We start from the raw sequence: 20,815 nt of genomic DNA, 5'->3' as shown, positions 1-20,815 counted from the left end.
TAAAACAGGAACATGTATGCTTGCCACAAGGTATTCACCATAGTTATGGAAGATGTTCTGGGCAACATACCAAGAGAAGAGATATTCTTTTGTGTGTATATGATGTGTTGATTGCATCAAACACTGGAACATTAAAGGGTCTTCTCAATGAACTCTATAACTGTTCAAAAAAATCCTGTCAACTGAACAATCCTCATGGTTCAAACCAAATGGAGGAAGAACATGTATTGTCTAGATCATGACTTGCAGTTGTGTAGCCATTTCACCATCAGTACATCAATGCAATATATCCAGGACCATTACTGTTAATCGACCATGAACTGTGCCCAGCGTTGAATGGGAGGAAGAAAGCAGACTAGGTTGCATTTGGGGAACTGAATAGTGCTGTTAATGATCCTAAACTGCTCCTGACACAGGAATCCATCTTCTTCACACCAATGTTTTCCTGGTGATGTCCCATGGTTGTGAATCCCTGAACACCACAATTTCTGAAAATGAATATTTCTGCAATTCTTTGTAGGTTTTTTTTTTTGGTGAGGCAATTGGGGTTAAGTGACTTGCCCAGGGTCACACAGCTAGTAAGTGTTAAGTGTCTGAGGCCGGATTTGAACTCAGGTACTCCTGAATCCAGGGCCAGTGCTTTATCCACTGTGCCATCTAGCTGCCCCTTTGTAGGTTTTAAAAGCACTTTTATGGGTGTTGCCATACTTTGACCCTCACAACAACTTTTTCAGATAGATCCAGATATGATTCAAATTTTACATGGAAGGCACAGAAAGGTGAAACAATGTGTCCACACTCATATGTCTACATACAGAGCTGAGATTCAAACCCAGGTATTTTCATTTTTAAGCTCATTGTTCTTCACATTCCACCAAAATGATCTTTTTGCTTAAGCAATAAAACTGAAAATAGGAAAATGGTAACTATAGATTTACCTTTCATCAGCCTTAAAACATGAGTTCTGGAGTTCTGTTCGTGGTCTTCTTTCTCTCATGTAATGTTTATGTTCTTTCAGTCCAGAGCGACTAGCTGAAAATCCTTTGTAATAGAAATCCTCTAAATCTAGCACTTTCCCCTGACTGTAAATAAACACATATGCCATAGTATCAATTCTATTTTCATTTTACTTAAATTACAAAGTGATTATTTCATTTCCTCTCAATGACTAGGATTTAGGAGTCATACAAATGGTAACATAAATGGCAGAAATCTGACAATGTACAAAATTATTTGTCCCATACCATGCATTTTAAAGCAGTCTTACCAATAGCTACAACTATTAACTTTTTTTTTTGGTGAGGCAATTGGGGTTAAGTGACTTGCCCAGGGTCACACAGCAACTATTAACTTTTAACCTTAAATCTTGTTACCAGGGTTACCTTTCCTTTTGTTTCTGATCTCTTGTGGACAATATAGTTTTAATGGTTGTGATAAAATAATGGGATTTGGCAGATGTCCAGGGGCCCCCCCTGAAGACTGATTTGGAATTGATTGAATTGGGTGAGACTGAGAAACTGACTAAGAACCTACTTAAGAATGATTAAATCGAGACCACACCTGGCTGGCCCCGAGTAGGGTGCTTGTTCTCAGAGGCTGTGGATGATGCCATCAACAGGAGACCACTCTCAACCAATCAGCTTGAAGGACCTCCCCTTTTAGGGAGGGAGACAGGAAGTAGGAAGTAGAGGCTGGCTCGATGGATCTTCATCTTTTCATCTGGGATTTTGGTGTGGTGACAGCAGGGGCAGAACAGAGTAGAAAGATCTACTCCACATGTTCTCTATAGAAGCGTGGATAGCTAAATAAAGATGGCTTTCTCAACTTCTCTCTCTTCACTAACTTCTAATATACTTTAATGAATCCTTAAAAGCCTAAACTCTTGCTGAATTTATCAGTAAGTAATCTTAGCCAGTTCCCCCCCCCAAAAAAAAAACCTGGTGGGGGGGCAGGTTATGACCCACATTAGATTTTAAATATCATATGGTGTAGTTGGGAAATGCTCTTTATCACACGTCCTTCTACACATAAGATTTCTCTGGGGCTTCTGGGGCAATTTTTTAGACTTCTATATAAATTCAGAGTGACAGCAAGTTTTATCAATCTGTACATCAAAAGTCATGTTCCACTTGCATGCTTCTAAGAAGAACCCTCTTGCTGTTGTTTTTGGGGTCTCTCTGATGCTGTTCTCCCCACCTTCAATTGTACTTGGTCTTCAAGAGGGAGTTCCTATGTCTTGGTTATACTCCGATATAGTATGAGCACATGGGTGTGTGCTGTCCCACTTTTTTGAGTCCCCATAAGCTTGTTTGCTGGTTCATAAGGAAAAAAAAGGAGTTGAGCTCAAAGGAGAGTTTCTTTCATTCCCTCATCCATGTGCATCACTGGTGTACATAAATGCATGTACAATAGTGATTTAGAGACTCTGACAAACTTATTTGCTGGATCATCTCAGCAGAGGTGGAAGTGAAGAAGATTTCAGGAAGGTTAGATTTCACGGAAAGTGGTTGTTTGATGTTGGAATGTAAAGTGGTTCCAGCCCATAAAAAATGCAGCAGAGGGGCTTGGAGTAGTCAGACAGGGTGAAAGCTGTTGATCACTGGATAGCATACTTTCCACGTATTCAGATTATGCTTTCCATCTGTAACACTAATATACACATGCAATTTAATTTCTTACTATTTTCAGGACCATGGACAAGTCCATAAACCTCTTTAGGCTTTAATTTCCTCATGTGTAAAATTAGGAATTGTACTAGATAGTTCCTGAGGTCCCTTCCAAATCTAGATCTACTATCTATAAATGCACAAACAAATAATTTGTTATTAGTATCAACCTGGAATTTTTTGTCAATCTCCCATAAATAAAATTTTGCCAATTTATTGGGGATAACCCAAAGTAATTAGTTGATGACTGGGCACTAATATAAGTAAAGACTATGGTATAATGTTGGCATAGTAAAACATCAATTGATCAGAATGTTCAGGCAATAGGATCCTTTCAGATTAATTGGCACTTAATCATACTACTCTCTACTGATTTTCCAGTTACTGTTGAATTTTAAAAATAACATTTCATATCCTTGCTTTAGTAAACATAGCATACTGAAGATAACCTAGTATTTGGCACATAGTAAGCACTTTAGTGCATGTAGTAATGCTTTCCCATTCATTCATTTAGTCTTTCTATGCTGACTGGATCCTGGAGGAATACACAGTACTTTGTACAGAGTATACTTCAATACTTCAGAAGGTCACTGATTTCATCAATGCAGGTCCTCTCTCCCCCAATACAGATGGAGATCCCTCTGTTTTAATAGATGATATTTGTGAATTGCTGTGGCTGAAAAAATTAACTACTTGGTGGCCAACTTGATGAGTGGCCCTGATCTTAGCTGGATTTGTCCACTGACAAAAAAATGTTCAGTCTATCACTGAGGCTGCACACAAACCCTTCCAAGCTCAGTAGGGCTTGCCAAAACCTTTACTTTGCTGCCACAGCTTTGGAAACCTCCATGTCACCACCATACTATGCTGATGTGCTGAGATAGGATTTTAAGAGAGGTTGTATGTGTTAGGCACTTAAAATAACATCATTTATAGCACTTTAAAGTCTGCAATATACTTCATATAAGTCATATCTTTTGATCCTCACAACAACCCTGTGAGGTAGGTGCCAGTATTAGCCATGTTTTACAGCTGAGGAAACTGAAGCTCAAGGAGATTAAATCACTTGCCCAGTCTCACATAGCTAGGATTGGAGGCAAGATTCAAGGTCAAGTCTTCCTGACTCCATGTCTAGCACTTTATCTGCTGTGTCACCTGAAGGTATGAGGGCTTGGAATGAATGTTTAGGATATGTTCCACATGTTATTATTTTTTTTTTGGTGAGGCAATTGGGGTTAAGTGACTTGTCCAGGGTCACACAGCTAGTAAGTGTTAAGTGTCTGAGGTCAGATTTGAACTCAGGTCCTCCTGAATCCAGGGCCAGTGCTCTATCCACTACACCATCTAGCTGCCCCACATGTTAGTTATTTGAATAAATAAATGATATGAATTTCTTTTCTTGTGATTTACATTTTGCTTCTAAAAGTTGAGTGCATGTAAATATTCCAACTAATCAGAATTTTACTGTAGTACCTTCTTTCATGAATATTTGTCTTAATGAAAAAACCATATAATTTCTTCCTGTCTTTATAGAGGTAGGGGACAATGAGTATAGAATACTGACATGCCATCTCTCTTGGTTGGTATGTTTGCTTGGTTTTACGCAGCTGCTTCAATCCTTTTGTTTTTATATTCTTTGTTACAAGGGATGGCTTACTGTGTTGGGGAAACAGAGATCCAGAGATATTCTGAGATTAAGATGATGTAAAACAAAAGATGTCAATGAAAATTGAAAACAGGAAAGACTACATGGCCAGGATCATCAGAGTCATTCTGTCATTCTGTATTCTATCAGTTTGGCTTGGCAGTCTCAGGCTTCAAGGTATTGGGGCTACTGCTACTGCTACTACTGAGGCTGCTGCTGCTGCTACTACTACTACTGCTACTGGGATATAAACTTGAGAATTATAGGGCAAACTCAAGTGAGTGACAAGAACTTTCTCTTTCTTTCTCTTGTTCTCTCTCTCTCTCTTTCTCTCTCTCTCTCTCTCTCTCTCTCTCTCTCTCTCTCACACACACACACACACACACACACACACACAAAGAAAGAACCTCAAGGAAAGAAAAAGGGAGGCAAGAAGGTAATTTTGTAGGACAAATGGGCTTCACATGTATAAGAATTTCCTTTTTGTACAACAAAAAGATCATATTTCAAGATGTCAATAATAATAAATGATGATATAATAGAAAACAGTGAGAAACATTTACAATATATGGTTATGAGGTTGGATATTATATAGAATTATACCTGGTAATTATTATGCTTGGGTCAAGTTTCATAAAATACACCCAGGCAAACAGCACAAAATACATTTTGAAATATACTTTTTGAGACATGTTCAATTGCTAGTGGTGACAGTGGGATGGGGAAAAACCCTGGAATGCTGCTCCTGGTGGGGTATGGAACAGGGTTATGTTCACCAGATAGAAGCTTACCTAGGATATACTGGGGTAGGGACAAGAGTGGAGAGGAAGTTTAACATCTGGTAGCTTCCTGTTTCAACTTACTGTTTTTGATAACTAGGTGCTAAGTTTGGTTGTATCTAGCAGCTGAAGGAGTAAAATGGTATTAGTACTCTCTAAATTTCAGTGCTCTGGGTGAATGTTCCAGTTGCTCTGCCCTAGTTATGACTTTGAAAAAGATTATACTTTTAGTCTGCATGAAATGTATGATGCTGGGGATAGACTAAATTTAACTCAATAAAGATCAATGCTTCTTTTTCAAAATTTGGATTTAAATTTATGAAAGTACATGGATTTTTTTGAAATAGGATTATGCTTATACATGAAAGAATAATGATTACCTGTTTTTCCTTGGTCTTCGTTTTTCTTCTTGAATTGATTTCTAAAGAAAACAAAAATGTTAGTCTGCCTTATTAATATAACTTTAGTTTCTTTCAAAGTTGCATTAGATTTGTTACTGAATAAGGTATTTTCATATATTTTTTGTCTACAATTTAGTCTGAATTTTGTCAAGAAAATCTTATTAAGTTTATTATATAATAAAACTTTATTAATTTAGACTTTCCTATTTCTGAAATTATGATCATTTGGACAGTGAGTAGGTTACAATGAACCTTTGTACTACTTGTGGAAGAAGGTTAAGAGATTAATTACAGAAATAATTTTGGAAGGGAAATATTTGTCTGCTAAAAGAAGGAATTTTTAAAGCATTTTGAAGAATCCATTTCCAAAAAAAAAAAAAAATAGAGGCTAGGCTGGGTTAGGCCAGTGCTTTGATATACTATTTATTTAATCATTATTTTCTCTTCCTTTAATAGGATACCTTTCTAGAAGGCCAACAGTGAGCCTACCTCAAGTTACTGTATTTATCTGGAAGCAATGAAACAGCATTTCTTTCAAAGTATTCTTTATTCAGATTTTTAACTAATTTAGACAGTCTCTTCCATTATATTTCCGTTATTTCCCATTAGTGAGTTGAGTTTATAATTTCATATTATATATAAATGTAAAACATACCTAATTTGGCAGCAGATTAAAAAACAAATTTCTCCTGAAACCAAGGGATGACTAGAAATTAAGCTAATGTGTTTGTCCCAAATAGAACAGGATGAAGTGTTACTTTTCAAAAAAGTCCTTTAGATTCTCTGGTTTTCAGTTTTCTCATTTGTAAAATGGTGGAATTGGTCTAGTAGATTGCTTAGATTTCTTATAGATCTAGAATCCTAAGGTTCCTATAATTCTGTCATTCTAAATGGGAACCCTATGGAAACTTCAGTGCTAGTAGGTGATGAACCATAATTATTTTAATTAATGAAATTATATTATAGCAAAGAACTTAATGAATCTAGTCACATCTTGGAAGTCATCTGGTAATACTCAGACATAAAATGAAGACACATATATGTTACTAATATACACTAGTAATAATTACAAGCTACCACTGACTATGCAGTAGCTCCATTTCAATCTCATATCTAATGTTATTGTTCTTTGTCTTGAACTAAAATCAGTCACTGCCTCATGGTTTAAAGCACTATGGTATGTATTTCATGTCGTGGTATTAAATACAGATGCTTAGTTGAGTGGCACAAGGACATTGGAAAGCTCTATCTCTGTCTCTGTCTCACATACAAATAATGCCTTCCTGGGTCAAGAAACAAATATACCATTCACCTTGTACTAGTGGAAGATAATCTTTTAATTATGCAAAGTGCCAGCAGATACCAAGGTGACTGGCACGATGCAAGTGCAAGGTAATAAATAAGAACAATTAATAATGATTTGTTCATATCTGGGCAATTTCCCAGTCATTTTTAGAGACACACTAAATCATCTCTCTGTCTCTGTCTCTGTCTCTCTCTCACACACAGAATTTGTTATTTTGGAGGATGCTCTAATTTTGGAGTCAGATAAACAATTCTGCATTGACTTCATTTTTATGGGTTTCTGTGAGGGGGGTGGGTAAGGAATATTGATATTTATATCCAACACTGTTAATTATGCCATTTAAGGAATCTAAAAAGTCAAATTAGACTACAGGGACCCTCCCTCCTCTTTCCTTTAACTTCCATCTGTTTGAATTCTTCTCTTAATGCCCTAGGCTAGTTTGTGCTTCCATACTGCCTAGGTGTGGGAGGGGCACTGGATTTGGAGGCAGAAGGCTTGGTTCAATCTACAATTTACAATGATATTTACAAGTTGTATGGCTTTGAGCAAGTCATTTAATTTCTTTCAGCCTCAGATTACTCACATGCAAATTGGGAAATTGGGAAGAATTACTGGGTTTCATATCAGGAGATGCTTGGGTGTAAATATTGCCCCCAACTAAACAATGTGCCCATGAGCAAGTTGCTTTGCCCTTTGAGCTACCATTTCTTCATCTAGAAGATGAGGACAATAATACTTACTACCATGACATCACAGAGTTGTTGTGAGGTTCAAATGAGATACATTATGTAAAATGCTTTATAAGCATCAGTAATTATAATTGCCCACATATGGACCTCTAGCTGTCCAGCTGACATTGCTGTGAACCACTTTTTGTGTTGTAACACTGTTGATTTCCTGCAAGGTATTTAATGAATAAATGACACTTGATCTTGGTGTTTTTTTGCTTACTGAATCCCAGAGTGTGCATCTGAGTGATGTGAACAAGCTGAATGACAAGAACCAAGGTCTCTATTACATAACTGAGCACCAAACAGCACACTGCCCTTGAATCCCTAAGCTGGTTGGATCTCCTCGCTCATATCTGATAGCAAAACTTGGCTCTCAGAAATGTCAGTTCTAAATTAGTCCCTCCCTTACAGCAATTCACAGCAGAGGGAATTCTCCCCAGTCATTGAGTTTTTGCCATTTCAGGAGAAGCAATATCATGCCCCAGTTTTTGAAAAAGATGTATACAGAACATATACAGATGAAAAAAGAGGTAAGAATCATTTCATCTACACCAGGAAAAAATGTCTTTTAGCTCAAGATGTGCTTTTTGCCTAGTCCTTTGGAGAAGCCTCACCTCTCAAATCCCTGATGGGCTTGGAGTCAGGAAGACTCATCTTTCTGAGTTCAAATCTGGCCTCAGACACTTACTAGCTGTGTGACCCTGGGCAAGTCACTTAACTGTCTGCCTCAGTTCCTCATCTGTAAAATGAGCTAGAAAAAGAAATGGCAAATCACTCCAGTATCTTTGCCAAGAAAACCCCAGATGGGGTCATGAAGAATTGGATGTGACTGAAACAACTTGACAACAACAACAAGAACAACATTTTTGTGGACATGGAATCCCATTTCTCCATTTTTCAGGTGAAGAAACCAATGTCCAGAGAGGTTAAATGACTTGCCCAGGGTCACACAACTAGTAAAGGTCTGAAGTGGGATTTGAACCCAGGTCCTCTTGTCTCCAAATCTAGTGACTTATCCATTTCACTATGCTGCCTCTTATTGTACTAGGCACCACAAATACACAGAAAAATAATGAAATACTTCCTGCTTTTAAGGAGCTAACATTTCATTGGTGGAGGGTGGAGGAGACAACATGTACTTAGAATATTAAATATATGATATACATGCAAAGTAATTTCTGGCAGGGCAGCACTAGCCTTAACCTGATTCAAGATCAGGATGAGCTTCTGGTAGGAGGTGGCCCCTGAAGTGAGCTTTGAAAGAAGCTGGAGATTTGATAGGGTGGAACAGAGGAGGGACTTGAATTGAAGGAGCAGAGGGAATCAGAGAACTCTGAAGTGAGCTGAAGTGCCTTGGCCAGCCAAGATCAATCTTTTTTCCCCCCAACCATCTGACTTATGAGTCAAAATCAGTTTCCAAAACCTTAGCTACCTCAAATTATGTTATCTATCATCCGTTTTCATTTCAGTAATGTAGAAAAACTCCACTTATCTGAAAATTGGATTCCTAGCAACCTCAACCAATGGGACAGGTGCAGTGATCCAGAAAACAGAGACAAAGGTCACCAGACAGCTCAAGTAGCTGATGAAGTGGTTTTGAAAGGGGCACAGAGAATCATAGAAGCCTTAGGGAACTTAGATATTATCTCTTTTAATCCTCTCATTTTAGGGAAGGGAATAAAGGAAAGGAATAAGCATTTATATAGCACCTACTATGTGCAAGGCACTGTGCTAAGTGCTTTGTACAGATATCTTATTTGATCTCCACAACAACTCTGGAAGATAGGTGCTATTATTATCCTCATTTTATATTTGGGGAAATTGAGGCAAACAGAAGTTGAGTGACTTGCCCAGGGTCACATAGCTAAGTTTCTGAGGCCGGATTTGAACTTAGATCTTCCTGACTTCAGACCCAGAGCTCTATCCACTGCACCACCAGTTGTCTAGAAAGGAAGAAAATGAGGATCTTAATTACCAAACTCCATTAACATACCTAAGGCCATACAGCTGGTTAGTGGCTAAGGAGTGGCAAGAACCCAGTTGTTACAAATACCATGCACTAAAATTCTTATACTTTCCTTTGCAGGAGAGTGCCTCAGGATTTTACTTCAGTCAATTCATTCTTACTTTACAAACAATTCTAGCAAGTTTGATTTTTTTTGTTTCCTATCCAGCAATAGATTGGAAACATAATTTGAGATGTTTATGGAAACACATGCAAAAGTTATAAAAATCAGATTAAAAAATTCAAAGGTCGTTTAATGGGCAGAGAATCAGCCTCATAGATTTCAATAGTACCTGGAGACACTGCTATACAGTGTAATTTTTTTTTTTGAGGCAATTGGCATTGAGTGACTTGCCCAGTGTTACACAGCTAGTAAGTGTTAAGTGTCTGAGGCTGTATTTGAACACAGGTCCTCTTGACTCCAGGGCCAGTGCTCTATCCACTGTGACACCTAGCTGCCCCTACAGTGTAATTTTTGATGTTTATAATTATAACCCTGGGCCATCAGAAGCATAAGTTAGACTCAGTATTTTGTGTTTAGGAAGACTGGGAAGTATTTAATAAGTAATATGGGCATTACTTTGCATCCATTTTTCGCATCAAAAGTGCGTAGAACTAAAAAAACACCTTTTTTCTTGTAGGATTAAGTAGCTACAAAGTAAACATAAGTAGATCATCTCTTGCCTTCACAATGGCTTCACTTGAATGTATTGATGTTATATATTTTTTATTCATAGGAATTTTTAAAAAATAAATTTGATGTTTTATTTACATCACTTTTATTCTGGCCGCTCCCCATGCCTGGAATGCTCTCACTCCTATTCCCTTTTGAGGGTTTTTTCCTTCAAGATCCATCTGTGGTTCTAAGTCCTACATGATACCTTCTTTGATTCCTTTCTCCCCTGGCTGAAAGTGATCTCTTCTTGTAGTTTTCTTTGGAAGCTCTCCTTTGACACTTTCTTGTGCCCTCAGTATATCCTAATTTGTATCATACTTATTTGTACACATACCTTCCCCTTTACCTCCCAATAGACTCTATACATCTAGAGGGAAAGGAATGCATTTCTTTTTCATCTTTGTACTTCTAGCACACAGCACAACTTAACAAGGAATGGGCATTTAAATGCATATTGAGTTTAGCTGAATTTGGTCCATGAAACAATCTCAAGCCTTGGTTTTGGAAGAAGTGTCATAGTCACAAATTTCCTAAGTTTTATTGAAATAATCTGAATCCTTAAAAAAACCCCAAACAATCAGTGGATAAAGCACCAGCCTTGGATTCAGGAGGACCTGAGTTCAAATATGGACTCAGACACTTGACACTTACTAGTTGTGTGACACAGGGCAAGTTACTTAACCCTCATTGCCCCACACTGAAAAAAATGCTGATATACCAAGTGAAAGGTCCTTGAGGGTAGGACCATATGTCATTAGGACTGGGGCATCATCATTTTGGGTGGAAGTGAAGTAGGCTTATAGCTACACATGTAATGAGTGACTACAACCCCCCTTTTATAAAATGAATGCCTAAATTTACACCATGACAACATTGTAAAGAAAAACAGCTTTGAGATACTTAAGAACTATGATTAATGCAATGACTAATTGGCATTCCAGAAGATTGATCATGAAGCATACTTGTTCCACCTCTTGACAGAAAGTTGCTGTACTAGAGAGGTGCAATAAGACATAGTTTCAGACATGGCCAGTGTATGGATTTGTTCTAGTTGATAATTGATTTTAAGGGAGGGTAAGGATAATTGTGGAGAATAGAGATGTAGTGAGGCCTAGTTCCCTCAAAAAGGAATTGTAAAAGAGTATCAGTGAAGCATTTACAAATACACAGAAGAGGAGAAAAGGAAGTAGAGAGGGAAACAGACAGGTGGACAGCTCTGGAACATTTGGAATTTATTATATACTTAAAAAAATCCCAACAGGTTGTACTGTAATGGAGACTCATGCTTTCATGAACAATCAATCCTCTTTTCTGTTCTTTGCATATGGAAATGCTTATGTCTGCTGGTATCCATCAAGTTTAGAACACACAGAAATTAAGAAAAAAGAGAAATGTTAAGATGTTTCTCTGATGCTGGTGTTTATATTATAGACACTTCAATATGTTTGAATCCTGAGCTTGATATTTATCCCTGCAGTGGCAAAATTTGGGATGTAGATGACAGCAAGTCCTCCATAGTTGGCAAAGAGAAGGGAAAGTCAGAGGAGAAGCTTGATGTGACAAAATAAATAACATGTAATCATTAATATATACCTTCAAACTCAAAGCCCTGCTATGATGGACTTGAGTGGTTCATTCAGTCATAGAGCTGTATTGCTGTTGTTGTTTGTCCTTCATTTTCGAAAAGAACCATGACATCAGGGTGATGTCATGACTTGCACTTAATTAGATTTAAGTGAGGAAGGGTTGTGCAAGGTCACCAGCTTTACTCTCTCCTCCAGAGCCAGGACAACTGGATATGGCCCCAGATTTTTTTTAAGGCAATTGCCCAGGGTCACACAGCTAGTAAGTGTCTGAGGTGAGATTTGAATTCAGGTTCTCCTAACTTCAGGGCCAGTGCTCTACCCAATGCACCACCTAGTTGCCCCATAGAGTTGGAAAGGATCTTATAGAGGCAGTCTGACTCCTTCATTTTCAAGATTAGGAACCTGAGGCTTGGGAAACCAAGTGTCCCAGATCATACAGATAGCAAGTAGCAGAGTTGAGACTTGAACACAGGTCTTCTGCTCCAAATTGGGAGATCTTTATGAAAGTAATTTCATGAGTGGACTGATTGGATTTTTAGTCTTAGGAATAGTCTTTTGACCTCATGTGTTATAATGATGTTTAATGAGAATGGAATAAGTTTAATTTATCATTTTGTTGCTATCAAAACTAGTTCAATAAGCATAATTTGCCACTTAATGCCTGCATTAATGGAAATCTTATACATTACTTTGAAATGCCTTACCCTAAGTCTCCACTTTTCTTTTTGTGTCTTTGTACATGTAGGTATCAGTCTAGTTGCTTCTTATTCTGGACAGCAGAGAAAATCAATACACATATCTTACTCTGAACCAAAGCTCGCTCATGGTGACAACCAAATATATTTGGGTCACCTCAAATTGCCTGTTTTCTCTGATTCTTTCATGACTGACTTTTTTGACATGTTTAGCAAAACCAAATGGTGGTTATAAACAAATGCTTTTTAAAAGAACAATATCAATGACTTTATTTCTGTGATCTGTGGGTGGAAAATTTCATTAAGACCCATATATGCACTGCTCCTCTTTTGTTTAAATGTCTACTGATGATAATCTTTCTACTTAGCACCTACAAATGATGTCATTTGATTTGTTCAATGACTTTGTGAAGAAAAGAAGGGATGATATAGATGAGGAAATTAAAGTTTATATTCTTCAGATTATACAGCTAGTATGTGCCTGTGACTGACCTTTGACTGAAAGGTCTGGCAGCCCATGACTTTGGGAGAAAACATAGAAGAGAAAAAGTAAAGGTTCCCAGCTTCTTTGTGTACTCCAGAATGTGGAAAGACCTGAGCTAAAACATTAGCTAATTTTACTTATGTGTATTTTCTACTCTTAAGACATATATTTTTTATTGGAATGAAATGTAAGAGTGTGTGTGTGTACAAATGTGTCTGTGTATGTGTGCAATGTGTGCCTCTATTTCTTGATATATTTTGCATTAGGAGGGACAAAAATTTTGCCTTTGGTTTTTCCACTTTTGCAGAAAGGAGGAGCACAATGTCATCCGTGGGGCAGGTTGGGGTACAGGATACCTCATAAGTCTCAGGAATGACTCCAAGTAGAAGTAAATGTCAATTCTGATTCATGAACACTCTTTGGGGATACTGTAACTATCAAGCTTTAGGTACAGGCAGAGATGCACAAGTGGTATGGTTTGAGCAGCAATAGAAGGATCCACTCCTTCAAAAGTATCTCTTTCAAGGAGCCCACCATGGTGACTAAAATTCTCACCATTAACTAATTCCTTTGGGTTAAGACATTTTTCTAGAAAGCTCTCTTTAAATGCAAATTTTTCTCGGGGAGGATAGCTTATCAAGGCACTAATTACCATAAACATATTAACATACATTGCATTTATCAGCTGAGAATAGGACCCTAAGTGAATGGGACAACTAACAAACAGGTTTTGGTGGGAGATGGGGCAAGTAGGAAGGGTAGGTTGTGAGGTTGGATAGGCCCAGAGGGCAATCAAGGTGTGGAGTCAGGGTACATGAGTCCCTTCACAGGGAGATAAGGACAAAGAAAGGGAAATTAGAAGGATGATTTCAAAGACAACCTTTACTTGATCCATAATTTTGTCAAGGATTGGCTTTAGCTACAAGAATATTGAAGGCATTACCATTACAATAAGCAGTGTTTCTCAAGGGGCAGAGGGTTAAATACTGTCCATATATGACCTGATCTTTCTTATTAGGACTATAACCTTTACATCTGCCTTCAGTGATTCCTGTGGGTTGAGTTTTGCAATAGAATAGAATTTTAAAACTGGAGGATCCCAGATAATCACTTACATGTAACAGATAGTAATACGTAGAGTCTTCAGGATTATTTAATGTTTTGGGTTTTGATGGTCTTCTTGGAGGTCTCAATAATTTTGGCTCTTCTTTAGAGATACCTACAACAAAGTTTTTGAGAAAGAAATATTCAGTTTTAAAGCTCCATTATCAAAATTGTTTTCCTACTTCATATGGACAAGAAGTTATACATATATTTGAGGATAGAGGGGAGAAAGGAGGGATTGGGACCTCTACTTGCTGACACTTCCCCTCTGATCCAGACCACCCTGTCTATTGTCTATATCAAAGCTCCTTAAACTGTGGGTCTTGAAATTGAATATGAGGGTTGTGAAAAATTTGGCAATAGTAAAAAGTTATGTGTATCTATTTCATGTGCCTGTTTATTGGAGTTGTGTAAAAATTTCTTGGGTGAACAGGGTTATGAGTGGAAAAAAGTTTAAGAAGTGTTGGTCTATATGATGGTCTAGGATTGGGAGGGGGAAGGAAGAATAGAAAGGAGCTGAAGAATAAAATGAAATTATAGGAATAGGATTAGAAAAGTACCATCTTTGAGGTTGTGAAGAAATAATGCTGCTAAAACTAAAACTCATCCTGCTCACTATTTCCTGGCTCGTCACTGTTACATCCTTTCCTCTCTTTCCTTCATGCAATGAACATACATGTCTTCTTAATTTGTAAATTCTACAGGGTGGTCCAAAAGTCTTAATGCAGTTTTGAGATTAGTAACTTATTAAAGATTTAATAACATTAAATCTTAAAACTGCATTAAGACTTTAAGGGAAACATGTATATGTATATGTATATGTATATGTATATGTATATGTAAACATTTATCCAGCATCTACTTTGTGCCAAATGCTGGAGATTTATATAATGCTGGTTATCTACTTATCTACCTATCTATGTATCTATTTATGAATCTAGGTATGTATGTATGTGTGTATGTATCCATCTATCCATCTATTTATCAATCTATCTATCATGGAATATGTAATAGGATATGTGCATACACACATATAATTGGATATATATATATACATATACATAGAATCACACACATAAGTGTGTGTATATATACATATTCAAAATGAAATATGTGAAGAAATTGCCCATTTCACAGAATAAGATGATTCAGCTAGAGGTAGAAAGGATCTGAGAGGTCATCTAATTTAACTCCCTTCTTTTAAAGATGAGGAAACTGAGGGCCAGGGAGTTTACATGAATTATCCAAGGTAACACAGCTAATAACAAGTAGAGCCATGATTACAAGTAAGGTTCTCTGATTCCAAATCCATTTCTGTTTCCAAAATATTACATTGTTTCTTATTTCTATAAAACAGCAGTTCTTACTCTTTTTCATATATCTCTTTGGCAGTCTGGTGAACCTATTGACCCCTTCTCAGAATGATGTTTTTAAATGCACAAAGTAAAATGCACAGCACTACGTGGGAAACAAATGCTATTGAACCAGTTATCATAATACTTTTTTAAAAATAAAAGTATTTTATTATTTTCCAGTTACATGTAGAGATAGTTTTCAATATTTGTTTATATAAGATTTCCTATTTCAAAATTTTCTTCCTCCCTCCCTCCCCTCTCTTCCCTTCTCCCCCAGACAGCAGGTAATCTGATATAAGTTTATATATATATACACACACACACATACATATACACACATATGTATATATACATATATGTGTATATATAACATTAAGCATATTTCTGCATTAGTCATGTTATAAGAGAAGAATCAGAGCAAAAAGGGAAAATCTCAAAAAAGAAAAACAACAGCACCCAAAACAAAAGAAATAGTTTGGTCCAATCAGCATCCATATTCCACAGTTCCTTTCCCCCCCCTTTTTTCCTGGATTTGGAGAGCCTTTTCCATCATGAGTCCTTTGGAACTTTCTTGTACCGTTGTATTAGTGAGAAGAATCTAGTCTATCACAGTTGATCAACACATAATGTTGATGATACTGTGTATAATGTTCTTCTGGTTCTGCTCATCTCACTCATCATCAGTTCATGCAAGTCCTTCGAGGTTTCTCTGAACTCCTCCTGCTCATTGTTTCTTACAGCACAATAGAATTGCATTACATTCATATACCACAACTTGTTCAGCCATTCCCCAATTGATGGGCAACCCCTCAATTTCCAATTCCTTGCTCCCACAAAAGAGCAGCTATAAATATTTTTGTACATGTGGGTCCTTTTCCCTTTTATCAAAATACTTTTAAAGACCCAAGTTCATGGACCCCAGGTTAAGAACCTTTGTTATAGAGAGGTAAGACTACCTGTAGTTCTATACTTAAATTTGGCAAGCTCTGTAGGATCATTAAAGATAAGGATTCAGAAGGTTATGGGATTTAGAGATGAAAGGAAGCTTGTTGGGCATTAAGTTTAATCTCATATTTTATAAGAGGAAATGGAAGCTAGAACTTGAATGCAGGTCCTCTGGTTATAAATCCAGTATCTTTTCTATGAAAGTCTGATTTCAGATCAGCAAGATTCATTTTCTAGGTGAGACTCCGTATAGTTCTCTTTCTCTGTTTCTCTTAAGGCAACAAAGTCTGGTTTTCTCATGATTATCTTCTGATGAACTAAGTGGTTTTTTTTCTTTTTTAAAAAATGTACTTCCTATGAAGATTTTGAGTGGGAACCTTTATTTTAAAAAATTATTTATTTATGACATTCTTTTCTTTTTTACAGTTTGAGTTCCAAATTCTCCTTCTTCCTCCCACCACTTCTCTTCCCACTGAGAAGGCAAGCAAAATGATATCAATTATACATGGGAAATCATGCAAAACATATTTTCATATTTGCCATAATGCAAAAAAAATTGAGAAAATTATACTTTAATTTACATGCAGAGTTCATTATTTCTCTCTCTGGAGGTAGATACCTTTTTTTCCCCATCATGAGTCATTTGAAATCATCTTGAATCATTGTTTTGATCAGAGTAGCCAAGTCTTTTTTTTTTTTTTTGCAGGGCAATGTTCCCAGGGTCACACAGCTAGTAAGTGTCGAGTGTCTGAGGCTGGATTTGAACTCAGGTCCTCCTGAATCCTGGGCCGGTGCTTTATCCACTGCGCCACCTAGCTGGCCCCTGGAGTAGCCATGTCTTTTACAGTTGCTCATCATTACAACATTGTACTTACTCTGCACAACGATCACCCGGTTTTTCACAATTCACTTTCCATCAGTTCTCATAGATCTGCCCATGCTTGTCTGAAGCCACTACCTCATCATTATGGTTCTTCATTATAATCACATGCCACAACTTATTTGGCTATTCTCCAATTGATGAGCATACCTTTGTTTTCCACTTCTTTGCCACCACAAAAAGAACTGATATTTGTACATATAGGGCCCTTTTCTTTTTGTTTGATTTCTTTGGGATAGGGACCTTGTAGTGGTATTGCTGGGTTAAAAGATATGTACTGTTTTATAGCCCTTTGGGCATAGTTCCAAATTATTTCCCAGAATGGGTGGGCCAATTCACTACTCTACCAAAAGTTCATTGGTGTACCTATTTTCCCCTAATCCCTGCCAGCATTTGTCATTTCTGATAGGTGTGAGGTGATACATCAGAGTTGTTTTAATTTGTATTTTTCTAATCAATAAAGATTTAGAGGACTTTTTAAATGACTAGAGATGGCTTTGGTTTCTTTTTCTGAAAATTGCCTGTTCATTGCCTTTTTATTTATCAATTAGGGAATGATTATTCTTTTTATACTGACTCAATTCTCTATGTATTTGAGAAATGAGGCCTTTCTCCGAGAAGCTTGATATAAATTTTTTTAATATTATTTCATTATCTATGGTACCTTTTAGTAAAATGTAGTTTCCCTGATTCTCTTTTAATAGGTCTATTTTTGCTTTTACTTTATCTGACATGATGACTGCTCCCTTGCCTTTTTTTTTTGGTGAGGCAATGGGGTTTAAGTGACTTGCCCAGGGTCACACAGCCAGTAAGTGTTAAGTGTCTGAGGCTGGATTTGAACTCAGGTCTTCCTGAATCCAGGGCCAGTGCTCTATACACTGTGCCACCTAGCTGTCCCCTCCCTTACCTGGAGCCTAATAGATTCTGCTCCAGCCACTTATTTGAACTGTGTGTGTCTTTCTGTTTCAAGTGTGTCTCTTGTAAACAACATATTGTTGGATTGTGGTTTCTAATCCATTTTGCTATCCATTTCTGTTTTATGGGTGGGTTCATCCCATTCACATCCACAGTTATGATTACTGTGTATTTCTCTCCATCTCATTTTCTTCTGTTTCTTCTCTCTCTTTTTATTCATTTCCTCTTCCCTGCCTTAACAAAAATAAAGTTCTTAGTAGTTACATGCATTATCTTCCCATATGAAATGTAAACAGTTTAACCTGTTTTGAGTTCTCCATGATTTCTCTTTCATGTTTAACTTTTTATGCTTCTCTTGAGTCTTATGTTTGAATGCCAATTTTTCTATTTAGTTTTGATCATATCATCAGAAATGCTTGAAAATCCTCTATTTCATTCAATTCCCATTTCCACCCTGAAGGATTATACTTATTTTACTGGGTAGGCTGTTCTTGGTTGTAATCCTAGCTCCTTTGCCTTGTGTAATACCACATTCCAAGTCCTTCACTCCTTTAACACGGAAGCTGCTAACTTGTATAATTCTGACTGTGGCTTTATGACATCTGAATTGTTTCTTTTTTGCCTACTTGCAATATTTTTCCTTGACCTGGGAGCTCTGGAATTTGGTTATAATATTCCTGGGAGCTTTCATTTCGGGATCTCTTTCAGGAATTGTTGATTGATGGATTCTTTCAATTTCTATTTTACTTTATGGATATAAAATTTGGGGGCAGTTTATAATTATTTGAAATATTATTTCCAGGCTTTTTTTGGTGATGTCATTCTGGTAGTCCAATAATTCTTAAATGATCTCTCCTTGATCTATTTTCTAGGTTGGTTATTTTTCTTATGAGATATTTCACATTTTCTTCTATTTTTTTCATTCTTTTGGCTTTGTTTTATTATTTCTTCATGTCTCATGGAATCATTAACTTCCATTTTCACTATCCTAATTTTTAAAGAATTTTTTTCTTCAGTGAAATTTTGTACTTTTTTCCGATTTGGCTGATCCTGCTTTTTTTTTTTTTGTGGGGCAATGAGGGTTAAGTGACTTGCCCAAGGTCACACAGCTAGTAAGTGTCAAGTGTCTGAGGCCAGATTTGAACTCAGGTGCTCCTTAATCTAGGGCTGGTGCTTTATCCACTGCACCACCTACCTGCCCCCGATCCTGCTTTTTAAAGACTTCTTTTTTTTTTTCAGTTAATCTTTGTGCCTCTTTTACCATTAGGCCACTTATGTTTTTTAGAGTGTGATTTTCTTTGATTTTTTGTGTCTCTTACCAAACTGTTAATTCTCTTTTCATAATTTTCTTGTATCACTCCCACTTCTTTCACTATTTTTTCCTCAATCACTCATCTCTCTTTAATTCTTCCAGGGATTCTTGTGTTTGTGTCCAATTAGCTTCTTTCCTTCTTTTTTTTTTGACTCCTGGTGAATTTTCTCCTCTCTCAGTGTTGTTAAGTGTAAGATAACTTTTGTTTTTAGTTATGCTGACATTCTTTTGACATCTTAACATATGTTGTTGTTGAAAGTTTGTATTTTATTTGTTGAATGAAAGGCAGATAGTCATGAGTGTAAAGTTAATATTAATCATTGGTATTTTTAGGAATATATGAAATTATTATAACTATTTTTTTTAGTGAGGCAGTTGGGGTTAAGTGACTTGCCCAGGGTCACACAGCTAGTAAGTGTTAAGTGTCTGAGGCTGGATTTGAACTCAGGTACTCCTGACTCCAGGGCCGGTGCTCTATCCACTGCGCCACCTAGCTGCCCCCTATAACTAAATTTTAATCTTAGATTTGACATTTAAAAAAAAACTACAAATATTTCAATCATGCTCAGGTTGTCATGCAATAAATGAATCAAATTGAGGATAGTGTTGGATATAACATCTAGTAATCTTGAAACAAAAACTTTAGAGTCACACCATAAAAAATGGAAGAATGGAAGGAGGTATCTTGTACCAGCTATTGGCAAGGAGGAAAATTCTTCATCATTAGTCCTTTGGGATTGTCTTGGATCATTGTATTGCTGAGAGTAGTTAAGTCATTCACAGTTGCTCATAGAGCTATGATACTGTCACTGTGCACAATGTTCTCCTGGTTCTGCTCACTTCACTATATATCAGTTCATTTGAGTCTTTCCAGGTTTTTCTGAAATCATTTTGCTTGTTATTTCTTTTCTTTTCTTTTCTTCTTCTTCTTTTTTTTTTTTTTAGTGAGGCAATTGGGGTTAAGTGACTTGCCCAGGGTCACACAGCTAGTAAGTGTTAAGTGTCTGAGGCCAGATTTGAACTCAGGTACTCCTGACTCCAGGGCCAGCACTCTATCTACTGCACCACCTAGCTGTCCGCCCCAATGCTTGTTATTTCTTATAGCACAATAATATTACATTACAATCATATACCACAGCTTGTTCAGTCATTCCCCAATTAATGGACATTCCTTCAATTTCCACTTCTTAGCCACCACAAAGAATTGCTATAAATATTTTTTGTACATTTCCCCCCCTTTTTTCTTTTTTACAGTTACTATTGTTAACTGTTTCCTTCCATCCTATTCCCTTTCCCATGATATTTACTCTATTATCTATCTTCTTTCACC

General features: G+C 36.9%; 1 protein-coding gene across 1 annotated transcript in view; it reads right to left on the bottom strand.

The window, feature by feature from the left end:
- The window catches only part of MYO3A (myosin IIIA), a 350,362-nt gene that overhangs the window by 5,565 nt on the left and 323,982 nt on the right, over nucleotides 1-20,815 (bottom strand). Inside the window, exons 31-33 of the mRNA XM_043967196.1 lie at nucleotides 14,090-14,193; nucleotides 5,471-5,511; nucleotides 939-1,082 (exon numbers count right to left, since the gene is read on the bottom strand). Coding sequence (XP_043823131.1) covers nucleotides 939-1,082; nucleotides 5,471-5,511; nucleotides 14,090-14,193 — 289 coding nt within the window. The remainder of the gene's footprint in view (nucleotides 1-938; nucleotides 1,083-5,470; nucleotides 5,512-14,089; nucleotides 14,194-20,815) is intronic.

The sequence above is a fragment of the Dromiciops gliroides genome, chromosome 5 (genome assembly GCF_019393635.1).
Source record: "Dromiciops gliroides isolate mDroGli1 chromosome 5, mDroGli1.pri, whole genome shotgun sequence".
Lineage (NCBI taxonomy): Eukaryota > Metazoa > Chordata > Mammalia > Microbiotheria > Microbiotheriidae > Dromiciops > Dromiciops gliroides.
The sequence above is the reverse complement of the archived record's forward strand: the minus strand, read 5'-3'. Positions and strand labels throughout refer to the sequence as shown.